The sequence below is a fragment of the Thamnophis elegans genome, chromosome 3, assembly GCF_009769535.1.
Source record: "Thamnophis elegans isolate rThaEle1 chromosome 3, rThaEle1.pri, whole genome shotgun sequence".
NCBI lineage: Eukaryota > Metazoa > Chordata > Lepidosauria > Squamata > Colubridae > Thamnophis > Thamnophis elegans.
This window is the reverse complement of record NC_045543.1, coordinates 142679940-142692054: the sequence shown is the minus strand read 5'-3', so window position 1 is coordinate 142692054 and position 12115 is coordinate 142679940. Positions and strand designations below refer to the sequence as shown.

The 12115-nt window shown below is 46.1% G+C and overlaps 1 protein-coding gene across 1 annotated transcript in view; it reads left to right on the top strand.

Annotated features, from left to right (window-relative positions):
• SETBP1 (SET binding protein 1) overlaps positions 1–12115 on the top strand; it is a 270644-nt gene that overhangs the window by 166967 nt on the left and 91562 nt on the right. The window contains 8 exon segments of the mRNA XM_032214574.1: positions 2–31; positions 34–153; positions 156–554; positions 557–761; positions 763–803; positions 806–1357; positions 1360–2033; positions 2036–2357. Coding sequence (XP_032070465.1) covers positions 2–31; positions 34–153; positions 156–554; positions 557–761; positions 763–803; positions 806–1357; positions 1360–2033; positions 2036–2357 — 2343 coding nt within the window.

Sequence of the window (12115 nt, the reverse complement as noted above, 5' to 3'; positions counted from 1 at the left end):
AACATGTTCCGGGAACCTTCTCTGAGTCCATCTGAAAACTGATGTTAGAACCTCCATCTGCTTATCCCATAACGCCATCCAGCCCTCTATATACCAACACAGACAGTCTGACGGTGATCACTCCCATCAAGAAGAAGAGGGGCCGACCCAAGAAAAACCTTTGCTCACCGTCGAGACCATCCATGAGGGAACATCCACCAGCCCAGTCAGCCCAATCAGTCGGGAGTTCCCGGGTACAAAAAAAAGAAAGAAGAGGCGAAACTTGGTGAACCTGACTCAGATGCCTTTGGGAGAGGAACACTCGGCTGGTGAGTTGAAATTTCACAAAAAGGTGGGTAAACTTGGTGTCCTGGATAAGAAGACCATCAAGACTATCAACAAAATGAAGACCCTCAAGAGGAAGAACCTCTTGAGCCAGATCTTATCGTGTTCCAGTAACATATCTTTGAAAGCCAAAACCCAGCCACCGGCCACCTCGGGGGCTCCAACGATCGACGCGAGGTTAGGAAAGCAAATCAATGTGAGCAAACGAGGGACGATCTACATAGGCAAGAAGGAGGAAGAAAGCCAAGATCTGAGTTGCAGTCTCCACAAGAAGACCCTAAGGCGGTCATCAAACATTTGAGGCCTGTATCTAGCCAGCCCGATCACCCAGCCGTGCCTTCAACCTTGCAATCTCTCGTGACGTCCTCACCAGCAACGGTTCACCCACTGTCCATGCAGCTAGCGGGCTCTCACGACAACCTTAGCCCTGCCAGGACCGACCAATTTTTCAGAGTTAAAGACAATGCCAAATCTACAACCATCAGTGCACTCCCCACCAAAACTCCGAAAGGAATCCACAGCGGGACTTGGAAGTTGTCCCCACCCAGGCTCATGGCCAATTCTCCTTCCCACCTGTGCGACATCGGTTCTCTGAAGGAAATCACACTGTCTCCTCTGAGCGAGTCCCACAGCGAAGAAACCATCCCAAGCGACAGCGGGATTGGTACAGACAACAACAGCACCGCCGACCAAGCCGAGAAGACTTCAGAATTGCGTCGAAGATACTCCTTCGATTTCTGTAGTCTGGACAACCCAGAAGCTGTCCAGTCAGACACCAGCAGTAAGAACAGGCACAGCCACCGGCCAAAGCATCTCATGGTGGACAACTTTCTCTCCCACGAGTCCATGAAGAAGCCAAAGCACAAGAGGAAGCGGAAAAACCTACAGAACAGAGATGACCTCCAGTTCCTGGCTGATCTAGAGGAACTGATCAGTAAGTTCCAAGTCTTCAGAATTTCTCACCGAAGCTACACGTTCTATCACGAGAATCCGTACCCCAGCATTTTCAGGATCAACTTTGATCCCTACTATCCGTGCCATATATCCAGTACGACCCATTGCTGTATCTTCGCAGGACCTCCGACATGAAGTCTAAGAAAAAGCGTGGTCGGCCTGCCAAAACCAATGACACCATGACGAAGGTGCCTTTCTTACAAGGGTTTGGTTACCCTATTCCCAGCGGGAGTTACTATGCACCCTACGGAATGCCTTACACATCAATGCCTATGATGAACCTGGGCTACTACAGTCAGTACCCGGCCCCGTTGTACTTGTCTCACACCCTGGGCACGGCGTCTCCTTTCATGAGGCCGACAGTGCCCCCTCCCCAGTTCCATCCAAGTTCTCACATGAAGATGCCCAACACTGCCAAGCATAAAGCCAAGCACGGCGTCCATTTGCAGACGCCCGTAGGGATGGGCCTCGGAGAGGTCCATTCCTCGTTGACCTCTGCCAAGGTGTCGGGGACCAGCTTATCCAGCGGCCGACTTCACAAAAGGAAACACAAACATAAGCACAAACACAAGGAGGAGCGGATATTGGGGGCTCACGATGACCTCAGCAGCCTCTTTGCAAGCAAGTCACCGGGCTTCTCCAGCCATTCGGTGGGGGAGAGGTTAAATGTCTCCGAGAAAGACATCTCCTTGTTGACCGAGAAAGGCAAACACAAGGACAAACAGAAGCACCAGCACTGCGAAGCTGGCACAAGGGGGGGTCCAAGAGTAGCTTCGAGGTGGACACCCTCTCTACGTTGTCGCTCTCCGACACTCAACAGTGGGTCAAGGAGAAGAACAACTCAAGCAGTGATGATCCCTGCCTGAAGAAGTACGCTGGGAACACAGAGAGCAGTACGAGAGCCGATGTGATGGATGTCTTTGGCGAGATGAGTTCCGCCAGCGACAAGCGTGACGGGGACTCCAGTGGAGCAAAGAGAAGGAGCTTTGACGGATTTGGGACCTATAGGGAGAAGGACTTTCAGACGTTCAGAGCAAGTAGGAAGGACAGGAACTCGTACGATTCCTCAACTGTTTCAGGTAAGAGATTTCCCTCCGCAATGAACTGTCTCTTTCTAGGCACACAGATGACTATTTCATGATGTTTAACAACTGTGTTTATATCTAATCTGTTGTCTATAATCAAGCAGACATTATCCATCCTGTGTTTGCTGGATGTAGGTTTCCACTGACCACTTTTGACAAGAGAATCGTACAAAGATGGTTTGAAGGCCTCTGGCAAAGGAGAGTTCATATGTGTATATCCCCTGACTGCAATTGTTACTGTTAGGAGATTCTTAACTGCTGTCTGGTTGAACTTCCTTCCTTGTAGCTTTGACATTTCAGTTCTGATTCTGGGGCAGTAGAGAATAAGTCCATGTCTTTTCAAGGTGGCAATTCTTCAGATGTTCCAAGAGTGCTATTCAGTTGTCTGTTTGTGCTAACGAATTGTGACTTAGAAGAATTGTGTGTCTGTCTGTACTTTCCAAGATAGCATTTATAAGTGCAGGTAGTCCTCAATCTAATTAAACTAGACAATTAAAGTAGACCAAAAAAAAGTCCAATTGCCGATATCTTCTAAACGCCATGCTGTAGCAGCAATTACTTGGCAAGAAGTCAGAAACAGATCTTCACTCTAATGAATGGAACTAATTGTCTCCTGCAAACTCCCCTCCCCTTTCGCTCCTCTTTATTTCCTATGGGAGGGGCCATTCACCGTCCACCTGTGGCTTTACTTTGATTCGGCCCTTGTTCCTTAACTGTTCCCTTCCCTGGGGGCTCTGTGCATGCTCACATCAGGAACAGGCTCCAGCTGTTCTTTTGCCCCACTGATCTCCGACTTCGAAGGCAGCTGATAACTGTTGGACGGCCCTGGACCCATCTCTGCCTCCAACGCAGAGCCCTCATCAGAGCCTCCCCCAGACTCCAGGACTGGCCCATGTTCCTGCCCAACCTCCTCACTGTCTGAATCTGCTGCCAGATCCGCTGGCCACTGGTGGGCCACAAAACTAAGCTGTCAATCAGGATGAAATTAGTTTGTCATGGTTTTATTGTCACAAATCCTAGGTTGGTCATTAATCTGGGATTTGGCCAGTGGTGAAATTCATTTTTTTTTACTACCAGTTCTGTGGGCGTGGCTTGGTGGGCATGGCAGGGGAAGGATACTGCAAAATACCCATTCCCACACATCCAGGGGAAGGATACTGCAAAATCCCATTCCCCACACTCCAGGGGAAGGATACTGCAAAATCTCCATTCCCTCCCACTCCAGGGGAAGGATATTGCAAAATCTCCATTCCCTCCCCACTCCAGGGGAACGATACTGTAAAATCCCCATTTCCACCCACTCCAGGGGAACTATACTGCAAAATCCCCATTCCCTCCCCACTCTGAGGCCAGCCAGAGGTGGTATTTGCCGGTTCTCCTAACTACTCAAAATTTCCGCTACCGGCTCTCCAGAACCTGCTGAATTTCACACCTGATGTAGTCCTTGAATTCAACTACGTTAGCTCTCTTCTTGTCCTCTCTTTGTCTAATTTAAGCTTTCCTCAGAAGGGATAAAACCATGATGGAGCCTTCCGTTTCTCTTCTGAGGGAAGACAGACGCAAAATCGGAATTAAGAAGTTCTGCTTTTCGTTCTGCCCACTTTTTCCTCCGATGGATCTGTACTTTCTTTTGACTTTTGTCTTATTGTCTTATTCCTCATCTACACAAAGAACCTTTTATCCTGGGGGTGGAGGTAGAAGCTATTTTTAGTGTCTTTCACAAGTCTTTCAGCTCTCCTGACAGGCTTTCTCTGGTTTCTGGAGAGTTATCTACTCTTCTCCTTTGTTTTAAGGTTCCTTTTCTTTTCGGCATTTAGAGAGTTCTGCCTATTTCCCCATGGACCTCTTTTGAATTCTCACATTTACCCCCCTCCCTTTCTTGTAGGTATTAATTGCAATTGCGTTTTCAGTATCTCACTTCAAAGAATTTCATATCCTCCCTAAGTCCTTGTCTCCTTCAGCATTTTAAGCCACTGGATCTCAACCACTTCCCTCACAGTCCATCGAGTCCTGTTCTTCTGAAGACCAGAATAGACTTCTTCTTTGTTCTCTTGATCCTCTTCCAGATATCACAGATATTCCAAACATCTTCAGTTTCTTCCAAAAATCAAATACTTTCAGTTCTTCAACCAATTCTTCTCTGTTCTTCTTCTTGTACCATATCTGTCATCGGACTTTGGCGATCCTATATTTTATCAACAGCCGCACGAAAAGTTTTGTCCAAACTGGTCCCTTAGATTTTGAAGCCACAATGATGTTCTTCTTCTTCTGCCTGGACCTTGTTTGCCTTCAATCTTTCCCTGGGGGATTAAGTGAAGGATGCCGTATTTTTCCAGGTGTCATATCACATATCCAAAATATTCTAATTTTTATGGTTTTGATGATTTCCCTTGGCTTTCCCAGGTGGTTTATCACCTCCTCCTTTCTGATTTTGTCAGCTTATACATAACAGCTGCCTGTAAATCCCCATTTTAAAGGCTTCTGGTCTCTTCAACTGGCTTTCTGTCTGAGGCCAACTCTCCCCTCCGTAGAGCAGGATAGAAAAGATGCAGCATCTTCTTTGTTAGTGAGAATTAAGTCCACTTTTGGAGACTTCCGTGCTTTTTTCCATCACCTTTTGACAAATGACAGCGTGCCAGAGAGGATAAGAATTTACTGGACTTCTCTTGTGATTCTTGATGGAGTTAGCTTCCCAGCAGATGGTCAAGGATATAACCACCCACAGCTTCTTTGAAACAAGATGGGGTGCAAATAAATTTAATCAATCAATAAAAGAAATTTTTAAAAAAACCCATTGAAATCCTCCATCATCTGAAGGATGATCATTTCATGCAGAAAATTCATGTGCATCTTCAGCCTACCCAGATGGTACGTGATCTCTCACATCATATGTGTCTTCCTAAATTAGGATGTCTTAATTCTTTGGGGTTATTTCACCCCATAATCTGCGCATTAATGAGCATTCTGAGGTTGTGAGTACCATCTACTGGCATTTTGGTTGTAGTGTCCTAGGAAAATTTGAGCCCCCACCTTGGCCTGTTGATTTTTCCCTTGTGTTCTGCACATATAGTTTTGGAGTTTTGCCACCTTTCCTTCTCCTGATTTGGTTTAATATCATCCTGGTGACTCAACATCTGTCAAACACTTCCTTCCATTTTTTTAAGGTGTATCCCATTCTTCCGAAGAGACCTTCACGCAGCTAGCGTTAATCATTGTAGTACCCAATACTTCTTGGAGACACCACTTGCAGAATGGGTTCTTGATCTCTGCTTTCCCTTCAAGTGGAAGAATTGATAAAAGATCAGCTTTGCTTCCAATTTCTTCACTTTCCTGTCATAGTCTCCACGGATTTCTTTTTTTCCCAAGGTCTTGTCTGACCTAGGCTTCCCAAGATCATGAAGCACTCCTCATCCCGATAAAACCTCTTCTATTTAGGTTAAAGGGAATTCCTCTTCAGCAAAGTCCGGGCAAATAATCTTTCATGAGATTTCACAACTACAGACCTTGATCAGGCTTGGAGTTGCCAGGCCGATATCTTCCAAACGCCACTGTAGCAGCAATTACTTGGCAAGAAGTCAGGAACAGATCTTCACCCGAATGAATTTAAATAATTGTCTCCTGCAAAGTCTCCTCCCCCTTTGCTACTCTTTATTGCCTTTGGGAGGGGCCATTCACCATCCACCCGTGCCTTTACTCCCGAGTCCACCCTTGTTCCTTAACTGTTCCCTTCTTCTGGCAGCTCTGTGCATGCGCATATCAGGAACAGGCTCCATCTGTTCTTCTGCCTCACTGATATGTGACTCCGAAGGCAGCTGTTAATTGTCAGACGGCCCTGGCCCCATCTCTGCTTCTGATGCAGAGCCCTCGTCAGAGCCTTCCCCAGACTCCAGGACTGGCCCTTGTTCCTCCCCAACTTCCTCACTGTTGGAGTTGGCCGCTGGCCGTTAGCGGCCACAACAGTCTCCCATGGCGAGGTCATTCATCCCCATTTGGATGAAAGAACAGATGGTTGCTACCGACTTTGAATAATCCTGGTAACCTCTATATCATGTCCTGTAAATGGACATTTGGACCTCCCCCCAATGTCAGAGCAGCTCTGGACCTACCTGCTTTGGTTCTCCTGAACAAGACACCTACTATTGTCGTGACACCTGTCTTCTTTCTGAAGATGATTTTGGGGTTTCTCCAATCCTCAGATTCCAAGTGTTTCTTCATTGCTTTACGATATGATTTGTTCAGTCAAAAGTTGAACATCCTACAGAGGAAGAACTTCATAATTGGTTCCTTGAATTGTGTTGGTACTCTACTAATGTTCTTGCTACCTTGAGACAGATTCTTCCACTTGTTTGCCCAAAGGCCTTTTTACCTCTTCTGCGTTGTCCTCTTCACTTCTCTGCTTTTCCTGGAGGACATGTCTCCTGTCAAAGAGCCTGTCGCCGCTCCTGCTGCATTTCAGGCAGGAAGAAAACATTGATATACCTTGCAGGTCATAACGATGGCTTCTTTCTGAGTCATGTTCCTTGGAGGCTTTCCTATCAACTCTAAGTTTCATTAGTCTTCAGCCTTAGTTATGGTGTGTTTGATTAGTCAATGGTTGAGCAGAGATGGCAAACTCATAAACCGGGTAATTTGGGAACTGGGTGTTGTGTGAATGCAGACATTCTGCATTAAGTGACTCTTGACCCCCTCTCTGCATGGTTGATAGCAGTCTCCTGGTTCCAGGTCTGTAGATCATCATCATTGTATTCAGTGGAACCTGAATTAAATGGGATAAATTAAATTATATATATTTCCAGATATTTTAATAAGTCAAGAGACACATGTATTCTTCAATAGTAGCCATGGAGGGCAGTCAAAAAATTAGGTAGGTAGGTAGGTAGGTAGTGGGTGGTGGGTGGGTGGGTGGGTGGGTGGGTGGGTGGATGGATGGATGGATGATGATGGATGGATGATAGATTGATTGATGATAGATAGATGATGATAGATAGATATATAGATAGATAGATAGATAGATAGATAGATAGATAGATAGATAGATGATAGATAGATAGAGATAGATAGATAGATAGATAGATAGATAGATAGATGATAGATAGATAGATAGATAGATAGATAGATAGATAGATAGATAGATAGATAGATAGATAGGCTAGAGAGATTAACTAGATAGCTGAAAGGATACATAGATGATAGATAGATAGATAGATAGATAGATAGATAGATAGATAGATAGATAGATAGACAGACGACAGACAGACAGACAGACAGACAGACAGACAGACAGACAGACAACAGACAGGCTAGAGAGATTAACTAGATAGCTGAAAGGATACATAGATGATAGATAGATAGATAGATAGATAGATAGATAGATAGATAGATAGATAGATAGATAGATAGATAGATAGATAGATAGATAGATGAAAGAATTGATTGATTGATTGATTGATTGATTGATTGATTGGCTAGATAGCTGGAAGGGTAGACAGATAGATGGAGAATATATAGATAGCTAGACAGCTGGAAGGATAGATGGATGGATGAATGGATAAATAATGTCTCTCTTGACTTATAAAACATGTGGAAAAAGATAGAAGACCTACTACCCCAAACATGGATTTTATTACTAATCAGAATGGCATCACATGTATCATGATAACAACATGGAAACAATCTCAGTTAACGTTTCTCAGATCACTACACAACTCATGTATTTACACCAAGCCATTCTCTGCGCAGATGTCCATGATCCCAGCTGTTTTAAGCCAGTTCTGTTGCTAGAACAGCAGCTTTAAAGGAGGATAATAGCTAGAGTGATCTTTAAGGGTTTAATATGTTGGATTAATTTTTTTGTTGTTGGTCTAACAAATTACCTCGTTCGAGGTGGAGAAGCTTAAGAGCTGCTAAGTATGATTGAGTAATATGGTTTGTGTGGTAGGAAGGCTGCCTGGATAGCAAATGTCTAGTGGTTTTCCTCCTGTTGCTCCTAGACTTGCCCAACATGAAAAGACACGTTAATCATCCACCACAAACCAGCCGCCCCCCCCCCCAACCCGCCGAAGCCTTATGGTGGAAAAATGGGCATTAGATCACCGCAAAAGTCCCCCGATACACTGTGGTCCTAAGATATTTAGTTGCATGTAATTTCTAATCATTGCCCCAGCGGAACTTGATGGTAAGAAGCAGTGGTGGGATCCTGCTGGTTTAACAACCTGGTCCGATGATCGCATGCTTTGCGCACACCGCCAATGTTAGCAAAACTTACCTTCCACGTAACACAGCTGAGGCACAGCAATCCGCTCTGCCACACGAATCAGCTGAGAGGATATACATAGGTAAAGCACAGGGCGGGGAGGCAGCCTGATGTCGGAGCTGTTTTGTTTTTTTTAATTGTTCGTATTGTTTGTATTCTCCCCCTGTGTGTATTTTATTTTCATTTCGTATTTGTAAGCGCCCGGAGTCCCCCGGGATTGGGTGGCATAGAAACCCATTAAATTGCGAATTGCGAGCAACCGGTCCTTCCGGACCAGTCCGAACCGGCTGAATCTCACCCCTGGTAAGAAGGTATAAAGTAAGGAGAAACATTGAAATAATTAATCAACGGAATAGCTTGTCTCTTGCATTGTGGGCGCTCCATCACTGGAAGTTTTCAAAAAAAAAAAAAATAGAGTGAACAACAGTTTAACCGGGATGGTATAAGGCGGTGATGGTGAGCCTTTTCGGCACCAAGTGCCCAAACCAGAACACGCCAAAGCGCCGGAAACCGCAAGAGCAGCTGGCTGGTTTGAATGTGCACCCTGGCCAGCTGGTCCTTATGTTTCCGGCACATGCATGCCGAAGACCCAAAGCCGCTGGCCTGTTTTGGGGGGCGCTTTCCATCTGGTTTTTGGGGCCATTTTTGGCTGGTTTTGGCTGTTTTCAGGCTGTTTTCCAGGTTTTGTTTTTCGACTGTTTTCAGACTATTTTCCGGCACTCTATTGCCTGTGAAGACCATAAGTTCCGGAAACTAGAAGAACAACTGGCTACCGATGTGTGTGCCCACAGAGAAGCATGGATGGATGGATGGATGGATGGATGGATGGATGGATGGATGATGGATGAAGGGAGACTAGTATAGATCTATTTCAAGCTATGTAGCTCTCATCAGCTAGCCATACCCTTACTGGGATTTCAACTTGGGGTATTTTACATGTTAGGCAGTTTATTACCTCTAAGCCACACGCTCTCCTCCCTTATCAGCTGAGCCAAGGGAATGATTAGATGTTTTGTCAAAGCACATGGTACATCCAAATGTAATACAAAATGGTTTCGGCCTGGAAGGCTCCTGGAGTGGGCTGAAGGCAAAAGGGAAGCAGTATTTCCCTCCCATATTCGGGCATACCAAGTGTTTTGCCAAACTTTTGTGGTGTCTATGTTTGTGTGTGTGTGTGTGTGTGTGTTATATGTGTGTGTGTGTATGTATGTATGTATACACACACACACACACACATATATATATATACATATACATATATACATACACACACACACACACACACACACACACAGAGAGAGTTTGGCAAAGTACCTGGTATATGGGAAAATACCGTAACAGAGGAACGTAGTTTGCTCTCATGTTATGTATTTGAGGCGATCAGGGGTTTACAAAAGGGGAGTTCCTCCCATGGCAGTCAAAATGTTAGAGCCGCCGGTGAAAGCTGCTTGTAGGATTCCAGAGGTGCTAATGTGCCCCCCCCACCCAAAAAAATAGATTTTCAAAAAATTCCAGAAAGATGCAGCTGAAAACACTTGGAAATGAGAGTGACAGTTCTCAGGTGCTTCACAGTCTAGGCACATGCAGAGACACAGAAACGCACACACCCCATTTTGGAAGCCGTGTTTCACGAGGCGGCTGCGTTTGTGGAGAGGTAACCCAGCCATTCATCACCGCTCTTCCGCCGATGCTGCATGTAGATGCGTTCGAGAGATCCCCAAGAGAATGGGAGACCCTCTGCCACTGTTGCTTAGCAACCGATGAATGCAGGACCCGCCACCGGTGAAGATTCTCCTGCTGCCCTGCCCGTGATCCTGTTTTGATTATCCAGTGACAAATAAAAAGGAAATAAAATAAAACCCTTCTCCCGGCTTGAAATAAATCTCATTTAGGCTGCAGCTCGGCCGGTGTTCCAGGCGAACGGAAAACAGGTTCTGCCTTGTCTTTAGCAGGGGTCTCCAACCTTGGCAACTTTAAGCTTTGGAGGACTTCAATTCCCAGAATTCCCAGTCAGCTTTCCCTGAAGAGAACCCTCCTCCTTCTCGTCATGCAACCCCCCTGGGTGGCTGTTAAGGGCCAGGAGGGTGTGCACCAGTGGTGGGTTCCTGCTGGTTCAGTCCATTACGGCCGTACCGGTAGTATCCGGGAGCAGCTGACAGCGTACCAGTACGGTGGCTCATTGGGACCACCCGCCCACATTCTATACCTTTTTTAAAGCAACTGGCAATTGCACACGCATACAACCTGTGGCACCTGCGCGTATCCCAACATGCAGCTGGGTGTCACGGGCGGGGATTGCGCAGACGTGCGCAGCACGCGTGCATGAACAGGAAGCGTGGCCTTGTGAGCAGTGTACCGGTAGCGATGGTAAGAGCAACCCACCCTTGGTGCGTACAAGCAGAGATACCCTCAAGCGAGCGGAGCAGTGCCGCCACCACCGTTGATTTAAAAACCATCCTCCGGCAGTTTTAAATCTTGCATGGGGGACTTCACCGCCCGGAGGATGCTTTTCAATCAGCAGCGGTGGCGGCACCGCTCAACTGAAGGAGTAAAGAAGCTCAGGGCGCATCAGGAAAAGGGGTGGCCTCACTGAACCTCGCACACCCACTCCGGGGATCAGGGTCAGAGAAAGCTGGAGTGCCCTCGCCAAAACGTTCACCCGTCAGCCGGTCAACCCTTCCGCTCTGCGTGCCTTCGCTGCACTTTGGCCGAGCCTGGCTGCTTGCTCGGGGAGGGTATCCCTGCTCATGTATGCCAAATATGGTCCAAAAAATGCAAAATGGTGGTTACAGCATCCCTTTGGTCATGTTGCCATCTTATCTCTTTGCTATCCCTTCCTGTGAGCATACCACAATATTTTGGTTGTCATTGTGGCTTCTATAAAAGGGGTGCGGTCGCCTAGAGTTGAAGCTCTTGCCTCACAATCAGGATCCTAGGTAGAAGCAGATTTCTCTCTCTGGACCAGTGGGATTATCTGCTGAAAAAAGCTCTGCATTGGCAACAGGAAAGGCATCCGGCCAGTAATCTCTCAGCTCCATTCAGTTACTCAGACTCCACCCCGCAAGGGATTATGGGGTCGTTAAAAAGGATGATGATTGTGGTTTCTATACCTATGTCTACCTCGGCTTTAAACCACAATGGAGCCCCAAATTTCAATTGCTAAGCAAGACGGTTGTTAAGTGAGTCTTGCCCCATTTTACAACATTTATTAGCACAATTGTTAAGCAAATCCCTGCTGTTTATAAGTTAGTAACCTTGTGACTCAGCAGAAGTCTCCTGTGAGTCTTTTCAGGATGCAAGATTAACAATGCAGCTGGGGCTCGTTAGTGGCGTCTTCTGGTGATAAAAGGACGAATGGTGCCACGTCCTGGTTGCAGGAGTCAACGTTCATTCATTCGTTCATCATTCATTGGTCATGGTTGTTTGTGAGAGACACTTGGAGAAGTGATTTGCTTTCTGTAACCCTGATTCAAGGAGACACTTGGAGAAGTGAATTGTT